General features: G+C 41.6%; 1 protein-coding gene across 1 annotated transcript in view; it reads right to left on the minus strand.

Moving 5' to 3' along the window:
• Nucleotides 1–18176, minus strand: part of LOC138955401 (uncharacterized) — a 35922-nt gene that overhangs the window by 16526 nt on the left and 1220 nt on the right. Inside the window, exon 3 of the mRNA XM_070327014.1 lies at nucleotides 16734–17076. Within this exon, the coding sequence (XP_070183115.1) occupies nucleotides 16734–17076 (343 nt within the window). The remainder of the gene's footprint in view (nucleotides 1–16733; nucleotides 17077–18176) is intronic.

Consider the following 18176-nt stretch of genomic DNA (forward strand, 5'->3'; position numbering starts at 1 on the left):
CCACATGTCAAGAGGGAGGAATCCTGCTTGGTGGTATACAATGGCCTGCTTTGAATGCCTTGGGTGTCCGAGGGCAAGCCGAAGGGCACGACACTCCGCTGACTGTAGCTTATCAAGCCATTTTCGAGCCGACGAGAAGTAGGCCTCCTGTCCATATGATAGTCTTGATCTTATAAGAGCTCTGGTGATGTTTGTTAGAATAACTGGGCACTTTGCCCATGGTTGGGCAGCCAGTATTTTAAGAAGGTTGATGGTCTTATTTGCTTTGCTTAAGAGATACTTTAAGTGAGCAGTCCATAGTCCATTTGAGGTGAAAAGTACGCCCAGATATTTCACCTGCTGACTGGGTGAGACAACAGATTTATCTAGTGAGGACTGTATCTTTTCTCGATCTTCCAGTTTTCGGTTTGTAAAGACAACGAATACAGTTTTCTCGGCAGAGAGAGTGAAGCCATTCTCCCGCATATAGTTCGCAATGTTATCTATAGCTGTTTGCCACTCTTTAGAGAATTTGTGTTCTGTTTTATAGGTTTTGTTTTGATACTCTTTGCATAGAGCAATATCATCCGCATAAAGCGTCAATTCGGCTCCATGTGTTTTAATTGTCGATATGTCATGCAGCATAATGCTAAAAAGCAGTGGTGCTATTACTGAGCCCTGTGGCACTCCCATGTCAACTTTGCGAGTGGATGATTTGGCACCTTTATAATCAGTTTGAAAGGATCTGTTCAGTAGAAAGCTTTTTATGTATTGAAACATATTACCACTGATGCCTAATTGCTTCAATTTGAACAACAATCGTTGGTGCCATACTGTATCGTAGGCTTTTTTGATGTCAAAAAAGACAGCAAAGAGAGACTTCTTGCGTTAGAGAGCTTTCTTAATTTTGGAGGACAGTTTTACAATATGATCCGAGACACCCCTGCCTCGACGGAAACCGGCTTGGCACAGGGGTATTACTTTTTTTCTTTCCATTTCATCTTCTAGTCTGGATTTTAGTATTCTTTCATAGATTTTGCTCAGATGGGAGGTCAGAGATATAGGGCGCCAGTTGGAAGGGCCAGCTCTTGGTTTTCAAGACAATCGGAAACCACCAGACCCCATCACAAACAGAATTCTACAATACACCGGTGTTGACTGTTAAAGGCCAACAACTCGGGTGCAGAGTCTGCTGTGAAAGGAGCGGTAGCCTCCCCTGTCACAAGTGTCTCTGCAAGGGCTGGCGCTGAAGACATGGGCCTGCTGCACGAACACTGTTTACTGGGTCAATTTCGTTAAACACATTGGTTTTCCAATCCCGAATGGACTGCTAATTGTATCGCATCCACCAAAGGCGTGCGCAAACAGGATGTTCTCACAAACTTGAGATCCAAGAACAGTCTGGACTTTTCTGATGTCCCACACTTTTGCAGCTGATTTTGCTGTCGATGATCTCACTGATGTGAAGAAGACGGGGCAGTGATCTGGCGTAAGATGGTACAACAGAAGGATGAGCAGATCGGTGTCCTCGCCAACCAGAATCACGTTTCCCTTCCTTGCCAATTCCAGCGAAGTCTTTACGACGAGCCTATCAGCATCAGCAGTTGTATGGACAGTGTCAAAGCCGTGCTGTGAAAAACGGGAACTAAGGAGGTTGATGAACCGCTGTTTGTTGTTTGGATTCGTCAGGAAGCGCTCCTTTGGTTCGCACAGGACCATGTCACCCTCAAAAGTGATGGCACATGCTGTATTGGCTCTGCTTGTTCTTCGCAAATGGGCTGCATCTTTGGTGGTAGGTCCGCAGCTGTATCCATCAAAAACAACAGTTCCTTTGCCAAAATGACGAATGAGAAAGTCTGCGTAACTCTGAGTAAGCTGGTTGTATGTTGAACCACGGCACCAGGGCAGAAGGTGCAACAGCAAGCCACCATCGATGACATATGTTACATCATCAGGAATAACACCATTTACCTGCTTTGTTGAAGTCCAGATGTAAGTTGCCAGTGCAGCCTTAGTACCTTGTCTTGGCAGACCACCTGAATCAAACAGAGATGCTGGGACACTGCACATCTCAAAGGCAAAGGCGTCCTCAAGACATCCGTTGGTGTTCTTCACACTTGTCACTTGTCTGTGGAACAACAGCATGGAGTGAACATGTACTAGCTCATCGTGCAGATTGGACGACTTGGCTTTCAGAGCCATAGTTACAGCTTGATCCTTCTTTTTAAAGGTGAAATCCACAACATTATTTCCGATCATGCTGCTCAGAATCTTGTTTCCTACGCCTTTTGCTTGTTCTGCATTCACAGTAGCTTCAGCTTCTTTTCCGCTTGAAATGGATCGGAGGGCTGTATCCACAGTGAAAGGGTTCCTATCAAGCAGATATCTCAAGATCAGCTGAATGTCTGTGTGATCTCGCTTCTGCCTTGCCACGCTCAACTCTTTGTGCTGCGTTTGTTGCTCGCTAGAATGGAATGCAACGTCTGTGACAGACTGCATTGCGTCGGGGATTTCTGCACAGGCAGGCATACACAGTAGTAGGTGGGAGATCAATGCCATATGATTGCGCAGCATTCAGTTCAAATTTCCGTACCTCTGTGTAAGAACAGCTACAGCCAAGGTGGCTGAGGGTATCGATCAGAAACCGTGAACCGAATGATCGGTGCATTTGCACGCCAAGTGCAAACTGCAATGGTGCAATAACAGTGTTTGGCCTACTGAGCTGAATGATTGCTTGTCCTATTGCACTGATATAATGTTAGGTAACCTTGAAAGAAATACATGTACATATCCACTAACAAATGCACAGATTAATAAATAAACGCAACGTAAGTAGGTGAAGCTGAACATGGAAAAAAACGTATTACCTAACAGTCACATGCACGATCCACGTTGTTCTCAATGGACATAATTTCACAAGGCACATAGACAAAGACTGAATCTGCAATCGCCTAATAATCATTATAATGCGAGCAGTGAAATGCGCCCCTGGGAAACAAACAAATATATCTATACATAGATGAGACCAATAAACTGCTTACGCCATGCTGATTAAGCTATCGTGTGATGTTATTGAATAGTTTCCTTGGGTAGCTTGTGAAAAACTGTCGCTCCGAAAACTAAAATAAAATGTACGATATTTCGGACTCATCGCATGGTTTTTTCCCGGCCAACTCGATTAGATGTGTGCAGGCACACTGAAATGAATCAACTGCACCTAAAATGAATTTTATAGCAATTACTTCGCACACATCCAAACGCTTCCCATTTAAACACAGTCTACTGATAACGAGAGTGAACAAAGTGTAAGAGGTTTTTTTAACACACACACACGCACACACACACACACACACACACACACACATACGCACACACACACACACACACACGCACGCACGCACACACACATACGCACACACAAACGCACACACACACACACCGTCACACACACACACAGTCACACACACACACACACACACACACACACACACCGTCACACACACACACACACACACACACACACATTCCAAATAGTATTTTTGTTCTGAAGACTGCATGTTGAATTTAATTTTTATTCGAAAAAAACGCTCCTTTCGGGAGTAAAATGATATGATAGCAGGCGGAGTAACATTATTGAAAATAAATCTGTCACACACAAATGCACTAAAGGACCAGACCACGCTGTTTTAAAGGTTATTAGAACCACTAACCGATGACTGAAGGTTAGAGAAATGCACCTAAAGATTCCAAAAATGTAAAGAAATTCACCGATTCGTAGCTTAATCATTGTGATTTAATTAAAAACGTTCCGCCAAATTCGTCTGCTAAACGAGACTTCGAAATGGCCGCCAGTAGACGAGAACCGGCTGTGACGTCACTTAGTGTTTGGAAACCGAAAGTTACAGCTTACGCTCAAGTGGGCGTTTGCCTAAATCGAGCATCAACAGCACGCCGAAGGAATGCGCACGGCTGCTGATAGCTATGAAGTATAGAAAAAAGGTTCAGGCATCAGTTGTCACCTTTTTCCGATGGGCTTACAACTTCTGCAGCAAGACTGATTAACTGGAAACGGCCAACACGATGTGCTGTGTTTCGCGACACTTTCTTCCAATGCGAACGCAGTTAAGCCGGCAAGAAAACCTGGCACACACAAAACAGCTGTTGCCTAACGCAGTTCCAGTTCCGACAATTGTTGACCACTCACAGGAGGTCAGAAACCGGATACCAATGTCATCAGAACGATCTGCTTTCACTAAACGCAGACGAAAGGAAGTGAGTACATATGAATGTGAATGTGTTCTGTAAGGGATAGGGGTTCAGTGTCACTGGGCGTTTTTGTCAGACTGACAGTATTTGTAGTGGAATGGCATCTGTTCCTAATTTTAAGCACATGTGTTAAGATTACAGATTAAAACATATATCTGTTACTACATGTCCGTCCCCATGCACCCACCTTAAAGTTCCCTCTCTCTCTCCCTCTTTTACACTCACCTGGGTAATCGATGAGTCTCAGGTTTAATCAGTGTCCGTCCATATACACATAGACATTCACACAAACACACACACGTTGTTATAGTTGTTATCTAATTCAGTGTTGTATTAAATAGATAAAGAAATCGTTAATACAGCAAGCTTGCATGAATAATTTGCTGTTGTCCTTTTTTTCAGATCAGGTTCTGTAATACAGTAATTATAATTAATACAAGTACAAATTCATGTTTGCAGTCATACTCATAGTGTGTGAGTGTGTGAGTGTGTGTGTGTGTGTGTGTGTGTGTGTGTGTGTGTGTGTGTGTGTGTGTGTGTGTGTGAAAAGCACTTTGATACTTAAAACATCTGTGTTATTTGATTTTATTACAAAACTGCAGTCAGAATATTAAGCAGACCTATTCCAACAATACATTTTGATCAGCAGTAAATGTAATGTCAAATTATGAACAACAATCATGTGAGCAGATATATCTAACAGAAACAAATAGTCTAGCAAAATAATACAACCAAGTACATGTATGGACATCATCATCCACATAAAAAAATTGATTGTAGGAAGAGCACAACTCTTGTGTTATAACCACTGCTTCAGTCAAACTGCCAGTTCAACTTTATCTCTGTGGGTTGTTTTTTTCTCTCGGAGTAACATGGGGAAAAAAACCTTTAAAAAACTTGCATGCAACAGAGCTGGATTGTTTCTAGTGATCATGCAGCATGATTTATCCGCATAGAAAACTACTGAAACACCTAAACAGAAATAGCAATGTCTACAGAAAAAACCCACTGTTTGATTGCTGTCTGTAGTACTCCTCTTGCTAACAGTGGCATTAAAATAATTAAAACTAAGCTATGCTCTCTTGGGGGGGAAAAAGTGCTCTAAGTACTTTTTGTGTCTACATAGGCAAAACAAAACTATGCAATGTTTCAGATTTCCTGACCCACCCTATGTTTTTCCTCCTTATCCTGGACTATTTTGGACTCCTACAAAAATGTAGGCTACTTCAAAAATGACAAATCTTAATTTTGCAGGCTTACAAGGAAATTGACTCTTCTCTTACAACCAGAATACACCATGATTTCAAGCAAATAAAAAAACTACATGCACCTGAGAAAAAAAAACACTTTAAATCAAGAAGTTAGACCTCCTAACCCCAGCTTTTCAATTCAATTCAATACGTTGTTGATGTTGATTATGGAGCTTAACGTCCTCCCAGGTAACTAGGGACCTATATTGGGGCATGATTTTTTATACAATGTTAAAAGTGTAGGGTGTAATGGGGGGGAGGGGGACTGGAGGGTGACGGGGTGTAGTCGCTAATAAATTTAAAGGTGCGTTTATTATCTAATATACCAGACATTTTGTTTTGGCTGGTGTACAGAATAACATCACATAAAATCGCACTCGCAAAACATACAAAACACATAAAATGTACACATCAGTACACACATAACCCAAACCACACATATCCATACCAGCACCATCACACACATATCCACATACATACTCTAGTTTGTACATTATAAAAATAATACATTATGATTAATATCATTACTAGTCAACTTAAATTAAGGCTCAAAATAGGTCTTAAGATGGATGTTATTTAGTGTAATGAAGAGATTATAAAAACCAAAAAAAGCTATGAGAAAGAAAGTATGAAAGAATTATGCCCTTTCTCCGGTGAAAGTTCTGCTGATTGTGGTAACTTTTTTTTCTGTCTAAAACAGGCATCAGGTTAACTGAACGAGCTGTTTGAGGGGGTGGTGATCCTAACACTGGCCTATGGCAACACTGGCCTATGGCAGCTACAACAAAGCTCTGCATACACAGCAAGACTACAATGCAACAGTGCCCAGACTTTGACTGCTACAGCTAGACCAGTTGACAAAGCTCAAGTTGTCACCAAGCAGGACGCCCCAACTGGCGACCAACTATATAGACTGAGGCTGCCTATCTCCAAATCTGACAAAGCAAGAATTGTTACGCAAGCTCCACATTTCTGTTTGCAGTTTAAGCCGACCTTAAGTATGCAATGGTTATGCACACCCCCCCCCCCCCCCCCACACACACACACACCCCGCAGTTGAGAGTTGTAATGTACCTTTTATTTATCTTACATATATATATATATATATATTTGAAGCCTGTGTAGCTCTGTGACAGAAAGAGGTCTCTGATGGCAGCGACCAGACAGGCAGGAAGAACTTTCCTGTTCTTTCGGAAAGTCAGTGAGTGTGCAACTTGTTGGTATGTTCTGAACACATCAAAACATTTTCTTTAATTTAAGCTACATAATATCATGTGGATGCACTGATTGGGTGTAAATAATAACAGCAATTGGTACAGTCAATTCACTAAATGTGCAACAGAACCCTAATCATCAGACATTTTACAACAGCAAACTTCAACAGTCCTTTTACTTTCCTGAATGTCATTATTATTTATTAAAACATGCATCTAGAGCAACATACATATAAATCTTCTTTTATTAAAGTTCACCTGAAATTCAGGCTGCTTTCCCATGCAAAGTACAAATGCAAGTGTCCATAAACCAGGGTTTAATACAAAGTCATACATGTAGTATGTGAGTGAGTTCTGATGAAAAAGTGATTGTGTTGTAATATTGGTTATTACTGAGTGTTGATGTTACAATGATTACATTATAAAAACAACAACAGAACAATGTGAAGAGCAAACTTCTTCTGTGGGCATGCAAGTGAGTTAATCTTGTGTGTGTGTGTGTGTGGAACTATATGTGACTGAGTGTTACAAATTTAAATGACAACTGTTTTCTTGATAGCCTTTAAAAACAACAACAAATACATACATTTAACAATCAAACAAATATAGGCACCTCAAAAAAAGTTGTATGTACACCTTCGTGGCTGGTGATGCATTCTTGCTCCCCTGCAAGTTTTCATTCTACAATGTACCTCAGGCTAGCTTCCTCTCTCTCTCAAATCTGCCCCTCCCACACAATACAACAGGTACAGTGGCCACTCTGACACCAGTCTCTGAAATAATCAAGAACAGTTAAAACTGCGATGAGCTGTTGTTCTTTTACTCGTGAATGCAATGCATGAACACTTAAACAATATCCCACTTATTCGCGAGTGCGTTGACAAGGCGAGAGTGAAAAAATAGCACAGACTCGAAAGCAGACGATAAGTTCAGCACAGAGAGCGGGCGTGTTTACCTTTGATCGCTGAGACAAACAGTGTCGCAATTTTCATCGTCACTGTTTCACTACTGCTGGAAGTGGCCTCCGCCCTCATCTTTCATGCTTGATTCGAGGAGAGAAACCGGTAGTTCGAACATGTACGGTTCAATTTCGTCTGCAGTTACGCTTGTTGTTGTCATGTTGGTAAACTACCATCTCCACACGGTGTGACGTCACGGATAATTTATTCATAAGCCAGTCTCGCGAAGATCACGCGGCACAATGGCGGGTCGTTTTGGAGAAGAAATCCGTCGCTTCGGTCACAAAATTCGTCGGATTACGGCCTTAGAAGATTCCGAAGTAAACCAAACATTGTTGAAGACGGTAAGAAAGTGGTTTTCTAACTAACTGCAAACATCGGGAAGTGTTCGGTCGCGCAGGAACACGATTCGAAGCGTTTTTGACGCTAAAACAGCGTGGTCTGGTCCTCTAAGCTCCCCTTCTTTACGATTTAGATGATTTTTTTTTTTTACGATTTACACTGACACGCACCTATGGAGACAAACCTCACCCTCCGCTCTCGTTAAGACTTGCAGTCAATGCTTGACTGAATTTAACAAAATCAAAAAAAAACCATGGCATCCCATGTTACCAAAGAGAGTAGCCTTGGTAACGCTTTCTGCGAATAATAAAGCGTATCTTCCTTTCCAAAACAGAAAAGAACAATCTAATAAAGTTGTATCAAGACTGTGTTTGTTTCACAATTTTCATAACAGAATGACGTTTACTTTTTGTCATGAACATATACAGGATGGACGTTCACGACCAAAAGTAAACGTCAGTCTGTTAAAAAAAAATAACCACCCAGCAACAAGCCCTGCATCCTCGATAGCTTATGGGCTGAAAAGCTACACTTTGTGAGCACTACTTTTAGCGACTGAAAAGTTCCAAACGATCAAATGTACGAAATATACATCACTGCAGCAGACAACACAAACTCACCGCATGTAAACTAACAACTACCAGGCTTGAACAACCATGATTCATTATAAAATCAGCTGTTTTTTCAAACGAAATCTAACTTGTACAAACCATCGTCGCGAGCAACGTCTCAAGGCCAGTTACTCTCATACTTTGTGTAGAGACTAGATCTGTTTCCCTTCCAGATTTCTACTCATCGGCAACTTCGAGAAAAAGACTGCAATCTGTCGGTCATATACCAAATATATTTCATTTCATGAACAGAATACACGCAAGCAAATGCACACATCCTTGACTTTCAAGAAAATGAAGCGGTTCCATATACTGTCTTGCCTTAAAAAACAGAACTTCATACAGTATTTGCATTGGAACACAGGGGCAAAAGTTCGTCTGCTACTCAATACGACGGAAGAAAATGTCCTTAGCAGTACAAAACATGAAAAGAACACAAAAGTAACTACCTTTACCGCCTCAGCAGATCAACTGTATAACTGTTTCATATGATTTCATTCTAAACCAAATAAACTGCTGTAAAGTGTTATCAGAATAGAACGATTTTCACGGAACTCTTCAACCTCGCATTAATCATTCCCTTGTGCAGGTACACTGGCAGAATCACTAGACTCGATCAAACTGTGGCACTAAAACACATTTTCTCTTTGGAAAAAGTGAAGAAAGTAGGGATAAATTGGTTACACACCTCGTTATTAGATCAAGAATCTAAAGTTCACAATCGGTTATTACAGGTAACGTGTTACTTTCTGGCAGTATTGAATAATATTCGTTTTCTATGCAACACTGGTGACCAGCTTATTGCAGCATAATGATACCACTACAGTGGACCCCCCCCCCCCCCCCCCTCCCCTACTTTAAGACCTTGACAAATATAGGAGAAAAACTGGTCTTAAAGAGGAGGGAGTCTTAAAATGGAGATACATTTGCAGAGGTTATGAACAGATAATTTGAAAAAATGGGAGATCTTAAGTTTGGGGGTCATAAAATGGGAGATCTTAAGGGGTTACTTGTGTGTTCAAATCGCTCGTCAGAAACATTACACATTTTGTGCACAGGTTCCTCTAAGCAATATGGACACATCTGTGCAAAGAAAAAAGGGGGTCGACGTATTAACTTTTTTTTAAGAATTTTTTTACTGGGTTTTGTCAAGTACGATTTTGCGAAAAACACTGCGATTTTTAACATGATCCCAACTGACATATTTAGCTCTACAAATAATAAATGAGACATTAGTTTGTGTATATAAATGAATGGAGAGTATAACTTTATCATAAAACGGTACTTATCAACGTGCATTTTCAGAAAATGATCGAGGTTTATCGAGGGCGTACACATAAAATTATCACTCCTTTAGTAGTAAAAACGTATTTAAAAAAAATTCGCGTGTGAAAAACATTACACATTTTGTGCACAGGTTCCTCTAAGCAATATGGACACATCTGTGCAAAGAAAAAAGGGGGTCGACGTATTAATTTTTTTTTTAGAATTTTTTTACCGGGGGTTGTCAAGTACGATTTTGCGAAAAACACTGCGATTCTTAAGGGGTTACTTGTGTGTTCAAATCGCGTGAAAGAAACATTACACATTTTGTGCACAGGTTCCTCTAAGCAATATGGACACATCTGTGCAAAGAAAAAAAGAGGTTGACGTATTAACTTTTTTTTAGAATTTTTTTACTGGGGGTTGTCAAGTACGATTTTGCGAAAAACACTGCGATTCTTAACATGATCCCAACTGACATATTTAGCTCTACAAATAATAAATGAAACATTAGTTTGTGTAGATAAATGAATGGAGAGTATAACTTTATCATAAAACGGTACTTATCAACGTGCATTTTCAGAAAATGATCGAGGTTTCTCGAGGGCGTACACATAAAAATATCACTCCTTTAGTAGTAAAAACGTATTTAAAAAAAATTCGCTCGTCAGAACATAACTAAACTTGAACACAGCTAAGTTCACTGTATACAGATACAATACCTGTAAACAAAATAAGTTGTTGTCGTATTGTCTGCTTCACAATTATTCCCGTACCAACCCCACCCCCATATCTTGACTGACAAAAATGATAAAAAAAGAAATAATTTGGGAGTGCTGTTGGTCAGTTGGTGGAGCGCTGGACTTGTGATACATGAGTTTGAATCAGGGTGAAGGGTTGGGGGTCGGAACATTTGTGTGCAAAGTTTCATGAAGATCTATCCAGTAAATTTCTATGAATCGCACACCACACACACACACACAGAGACACACACACACACACACACACACACACACACACACACACACATACACACACACACACATATATATATACACCAGGGTAGATCAGTTAGTTTGTAAGGGGGGTGTTTTTAGAATTCAAGAGTGTAAATCGAGGTCGCAGAGCGCCCGAGACTGATCAAGGGGCATACGCCCACCCTCCCCCCCCCCCCCCCCACCTCAACACAAGAAAGAACAAAAAGTCACACGTGAAATCCATTACACATTTTGAGCACATGTTTCTCTAAGCTATATGTCCACAACTGCAGACAGACAACAAACTTTGTTTTCTTATTCATTTTTTTTTATAAGAGTTTTGTCAGTTTTGGGGGGTACCGGGTGGACACATATGACCTTACAGAAAACACTGTAATTCGTAACGTCATCCTAACTGACATTTTTATCTTTAGAAAAGATAAATAAAACATTACTTTGTGCAGATAAAAGAATGGAGAGTATCACTTTATTATAATACGGTACTTATCAATGTGCATGCCGAAAATTATCCAGGATTGGCGAGAGCGTACACATACAATTATCACTCAAAAACGTTGTAACACAAAATTGGCTCGACAGATCATAAACAAATTTGAACACAGCTAACTTCACTATATACCGTTGCAATACCTAAGAAAACCAAAAGGTGTTTTCTTATTGCTTACTCCACAATTATACCCGCACCACCCCCACCCCCATATCTTGACTGACAAAAATTGATAAAAACATTCATTTGGGAGCCCAGTAGGTCAGGCGGTAGGGAGAAGTGTGGGTACTGTGTGCAGAGTTTCATAAAAATCTGTATAGTAGTTTTCTCTGAATCGCAATACAAACACATACACCCAAACACTTGGTGCCTTTAGTGCACCGATACCCCCTGCCAACCCCCCCCCCCCCCCTTCCCTCCCCCAGATCCAATACCACCCCCCCCTCCACCACCCGCCCACCCCAGTAATCACAAACACACACACACACACACACACACACACACACACACACACACACACACACACACACACACACACAAGCAAACCAACCCCTCATAGCGATAAGAATAAGTACACAGTCAATAACTATATTTCTGACTATTTACAATTGGAATACATGCATACTCTCTCTCTCTCTCTCTCTCTCTCTCTCTCTTTCTCTCTCTCTCTCTCTCTCTCTCTCTCTCTCTCTCTCTCTCTCTCTTTCTCTCTCTCAAATATGATTTTGAAGCGCATTACATAAAGTCGGTATCTGATATCTAAAGTGTTTCGCTATGTTTTCGTCCTGATCTTTAGGATCCGGAGGATTATTTTCTGTTGATGATCTAAGGTAACGGAATTGTTCTTGCATTTTGAGGGAATTTGACAGGTATCGGGGTGTGTGGGGGTGGGGGGGGGATTTGGTGTGGGGTAAATTATCAAAAGGCTTGCACCCTAACACAGCTGACTTGTAATCTAGCCTGAACTACGAAAGCAGCCACACGCATACTCATAGAGGCACGCATGTTTGTGTGACGGTTTGCACGAATAAACATTGAAAATTAGTTTTGAGTTTTGATAAAAACAAACGACATTTCCTTTTAGCACACAGGTGCTCAGCAAATGTGTATTGAAACTCGTTCAATTATCCCAAAATGTCATAACGTTTGGCAATATAATTATTTAACAACAACAAAAAGACTACCGGATTCCGTACATAAAAAAGTCAGGGGCTGTAACAACAATTCGCGGCATTGGACTGTGGGAGGTCGTACACAGCTAACACTGCGACGCGTAACCAAAATCTACGGACACACTTTTTATCAGTTGATGATACGAACACACTTGCATATTGGGGCACTACTAATTGTGTATTTCAGTTATAATGCATCACGTTACCTCAAACTAAGTTGGAAATGTCCCCCTTGTCCAAAACCCCGCTCCTACCATCCACAACAGGGAGGACATTTCCAACTGGAGACAGAGTTTCATGAAGATCTGTCCAGTAGGTGTCTCTGAATCGCACTACAATCACACAAACACACAGACAAGCACACAGACACACGCACATACACACGACACACATGGGTGAATCAGTTACTTTGTAAAAGGGGTGTACTTTGAATTCAAAAGTCTAAATTGAGGACGCGAAGCGACTTAGGCTAATCATAAGAATGCGCCCCCCCCCCCCCCTCCCCGAAAAAATAATCTGTCGTGAGATACATTACACATTTTGTGCACAGGTTCCTGTTAGCAATGTGTACACAGGTTGGGGTTTATAGTATCGGTCCTCCCCCCCTTCTCAATTTCCCCCTGTCCGCAAACAGGCATCCTCTGCCTCGGGGTCGCATGGACCCATATCTTCATAGATCAATTGGATATTGTTAAAAAGGTGTTTGGGGAAAGCTCCTTTGAACGGAATCGAGGTAATAATTCATTTCAAAACCAGGTGTTTTTTGTGGCTAAGTGTCTGTTCTACACGAACATTCTATAACTTGTTAATCTGTGTCCGAATAATGAACTGTTAACAAAGTTACTCGTATGAAGGAACTATGAAGCCAAACGCACCAAATGGACACATATTAACCGTGACACACATACACACACACACACGGCGAACACATAAACAAACAGACAAACAAAGCTTCGCAATGCCGTAATGGACACCCACTCTCACTTAGTAGATTCCTTTCTTAACCTATTTATCTGTCACTATTTCTCAAAACTTCGCTTTCTCGCACTCAAGACGACATGCACAGACACAAAGACACACGGGCACACACACGCCCGCCCGCCGGCACGCACTCACACAACAAACAACACACACACACACACACACACACACATGAGGAAGGGATAATCACACATAGTGCGCCAGTGAGGTTAGAATGGTGAGGTGGGGTCTGAGGCTGGTAAGGGATTTGGGGGTAGGACCGACGAGAGGGCACGGATTCGGCGGTTCGCCGTGTCGAGTCAACTTCATATAGATCTGTGTAGGTGATTAACAGCCCCAGCCGATCTGGATCTGTTCAAGTCAAAAGTAAAGTCAAGGATACGAAGAAGTTTACCGAAAAACATCGATCCCAAGGACTCATGTTGTAACTTTTCAAAGCAGTTACATTCAATCAAAGCTCTATCCACATTAAACCGAACGGGAATCGTCGAAGATCCACGCAACTTCACTGCAATGTCGAAAACGAACTCATAATGTCACCGCAGATCTATAGTTGGTTTTGGTTTTGTGTCGCAGCAAAGAAACGAAGCAAATCTCCGGCTTTTATTTCACACTAAAAAAACGTTCATTTAGCGGGTTATTAAAATATATTTCTTTGAGGTTGCAAGGCAATGGCATCGCTGAGATGTACTCCTTCGAACACACGACACAGGTTAGAAATTGACTTCATTTGGGCGCTTTTTACGGCCAAAACAGAGTGAGCTTTTTGACGGGTTTATGGAAAAATCACTTCGGGGGCAGGTCTAAAATCCTGTGTACAGTGCCAAATCAAACTTCATTCAAAAGAGCAAAGTATGTTCTTTATTCTAACATATGGGCTAGGGTAAGTCATAGATATAAGTATCTGTCTATTATATCTGTAGGCAAGTGTATTCCATTCCTTCGATAGTCTCGTCATCTACACTTGCGTGAAAAATGCAATTTTGAGTCTGTTTTGCATAAAAGACCTGCGAGATTTGTAGAAGTCAAAACAACAACTTACAGTCCCAGCCTCTCAAATTTCGTTCCATGCAATTTGTTTGTCTGTACGTATAGACTGAGGGGTGCCCCGAAATGATTTGTAATCACAACATTCACAGACTTCAAATACGCCATTGAAAACTCGTCCACGTGCGTTTTAGATATATACTTGGGTGACTAAAACTGTCGTACCTACCAAAGGCCGCTTCGCGTAAGAAAATTACTACCAGAGTCGCAAGGCTCGGGATTTTTTTTTACAAGAAATTTATATTTCGTTGTTCTAGTCCGAATGAATATGAAGATATGGCGAGTTGAAAACGCCGATTCTTTCGCCAGAAACACGTCTGTTTCCATACCGGAAAGAAGGAATGGACTGAGCTACTAGAAGCACGGCGCCGTGCGTACAATCGATCGAATGATGTTATTCACACAATACCATTTGGCGATCTCTAAAAAATCATTTAAAAACGAACTAGTTGACATGTAATGAAACTATTTACTGAAATCAAGAAGTATCTTAGTTCTAGCCGTGCATATGACACACCCTTTCGCGAAAGCACACTGAACCGTGCGTATACGCATTCGCACCCGCAAACCACCAACCCAGGCGGGTTATCCAGATCCAGATCTAGATCCAGATCCAAGGGAAGTAACTCAGTGAGTATAAACATGAGCAAGAACCGCAACTCAAACACACTCGTAACACCTTAAGTTTGGGGGTCATAAAATGGGGAAAGATCTTAAGTTTGGGGGTCTTAAAATGGGGGGAGATCTTATATTTGGGGGTCATAAAATGGGGAAAGATCTTAAGTTTGGGGGTCATAAAATGGGGAAAGATCTTAAGTTTGGGGGTCATAAAATGGGGAAAGATCTTAAGTTTGGGGGTCATAAAATGGGGAAAGATCTTAAGTTGGGGGGTCATAAAATGGGGGGAGATCTTAAGTTTGGGGGTCATAAAATGGGGGGAGATCTTAAGTTTGGGGGTCTTAAAATGGGGGTTCCACTGTATCAGGCAAAGTGGGTGAAAACCTTAGTTTACTGCGAATGGTCAACCAGAAAACCACTGAAGGCGGTTGAGTGGGCCCCAAAATAATTATTATCTTTCGGCACGTTCAGCCATACCTTCTGTCCTACAGTCAGACGAAGGACGGCATGGACAGACGCTGACTGTCCGTAAGATGGTCCATCCGTTTCTACATAGTCCACCTCTTTACCGTCCACCACCAAGGCCATCACAGAACGGGGACCATTAATGAAGTCCTCTGTTGTTGCCAGGAAGCAGTAGGTGGCTGTGTACGGCGCGGTGAATTTGCCGGTGCTGCCGTCGTAGGCGTTGCCATGGTTATTGAGCAGTATAGGCAGGATGAGGGTGGACCCCACGGGGACATTTATGTTTGAGTTCAGTCTGGCGTGGAAGCTGACCGTTTGGTTCAGCAGTACTGCAACACAGAGATGTTTTGAAATCAAAAAGGGTAACGCATTACTCTTTTTCTTCATTTTCTTATTCTTTATCTTAATCATTATCCTCCTCCTCCTCCTCCTTCTCCTCCTCCTCATCATCATCATTATCACCATCATCATCATCTTTTCTCCTCCTCTCCCTCCTCCTCCTTCTTCTCCTCCTCCTCCTCCTCCTCATCATCATCACCATCATCATCATCCTTTCTTCTCCTCTTCCTCCTCCTCCTCCTCCTCCTCCTCCTCCTCATCATCATCATCATCATCATCATCATCAACATCATCTGTATCATCATCATCATCATCAAAACAAAAATGTCTGAGTTATTTCATAATTTTAAAATTATTTTAGATAGGCCTACATTTTTGACAATCACGTCCAGACACAAAGTTGTGATTTCGGAAAAACTCAATGAGCTCCTTGCAATCATTTCAGAATGGTTCATGGATGGGACTGAAAAATTTCATGAATCCTGAACCGAACCACACACACACACACACACAAAAAAGAGAAAAAAAAAGAAGGCCATAATCGAATCCGGATTTCCGGCGTATACCGGAAGTGTACAATTACTGAAGTATCATGTATCGTATTTTTTGAGCTAGCGGTTACCCGGCCACCAAGGAAAATTCACGGTACACGCGAAAAGTTTTTAGAATTTTCAGATGTTCGTTTGTGCTTAATGATTAGGGCCTATATCTTATAATAATCAGATATATTGGTCTTGCTTACGGTTTTCCAAGACGTCCTTTTCAGTTTTTAGGGCGTTGTACTTGGTCGTCAGGTCGTTGTTGTTGCTCTCTAGCGCGTTGTTCTTACTCTCCACGTCATGAACCTGTGTCTTCAGTTCGTTGTTCACATTCTCAAGGGATGCCTGACGGGCCTCCAGAACTGCCAGACGAGCCTCCATCTTGTCAACCGTCAGAGTAGCCTCCCCTGTCCTGTTGTCATGGAGACAGGCGGCAGAGGGAGGGAGGCGGCAGGTGTAGGTACCCCCTTCCACAGGGATGGGCAGCTTCAGGAGGAAAGAGCCGTCCTTGTAACTGGAGCTCTGCTCTGTCTTGCCTGAAGGGGTCTAGAACAATGAGGAGAATAACATTACATTGTTTACCAAAACTTGACTAAACCTCTTTTCCTTTACTGCCGATACCGATTGTTTTTATTCCGCTAAAAAAAAACAATTTTTAAAGTCGCGTGAAGCGATATAAAATCACTTAGTCAGTCGTTATCAAACTTTAAAGATCAATACCAGAAGCCAGGCATCACCGAGACTATCTTCAGATAGTTTCAGCGACCCATACCCGAAGACCGAGGCAGGTCACGCTCGTCTCCGCGAAGCATATGTGACCGTAGTACTTACCAAACTTATTTTCTTTCAATCTGAGCACATGTTTAGAGTAAACATTTGAATGAGCGGTTTTGCTGCTAGCATTGGTCACCTCCCTTGGCCCAAGGGAGAGAAGCGTCTTACCTCCCTGGCGCGAGCGCGACAGGACACGGGTGAAAAATTGCTTCTTTGCGATGTGTAAATCGGTACTTTTCTATTTAATTTCTGCAGCTTAGGTAACTGCGCCATGTGCAAAAGATGGGTAGCATATGATTCGGACATACCTCGACACCACAAATTTAAAAACCAATGAAGACTATGCGCAGTTACCTAAGCTGCAGAATAAAATAGAAAAGTACCGATTTACACATCGCAAAGAAGCAATTTTTCACCAGTGTCCTGTCGCGCTCGCGCCAGGGGAGGTAAGCAGGGCTAGCAGCAAAAGCGCTCATTCAAGAGAAGATGAAGAATACAATGCAATCATTTTTTAATCTGCTTCTGAAAATTCGATTTTTAATGAAAACTTTAATGAGTAAATAAATTAACTAATTTTTAAACTTCCGAACTGAAATGCAATCCCATAGTCCGGAGGTCATCGAAGATTGCTTGACAAAAATGTCAATCAATTTGGTTGAAAAATGAGGGCGTGACAGTGAGGTCTCAACTTTCACTAAAAGCTGGATATTACCTCATCAAAGATATTTATAAAAAAAATAAAAAAATAAACCAGTTCTGGGGATATCATACCCAGGAACTCTCATGCTAAGTTTTATGAAGATCGGTCTAGTAGTTTTATTGGAATCACTCTACACACACACACACACACACACACACACACACACACACAC

The sequence above is a fragment of the Littorina saxatilis genome, unplaced genomic scaffold (genome assembly GCF_037325665.1).
Source record: "Littorina saxatilis isolate snail1 unplaced genomic scaffold, US_GU_Lsax_2.0 scaffold_371, whole genome shotgun sequence".
Lineage (NCBI taxonomy): Eukaryota > Metazoa > Mollusca > Gastropoda > Littorinimorpha > Littorinidae > Littorina > Littorina saxatilis.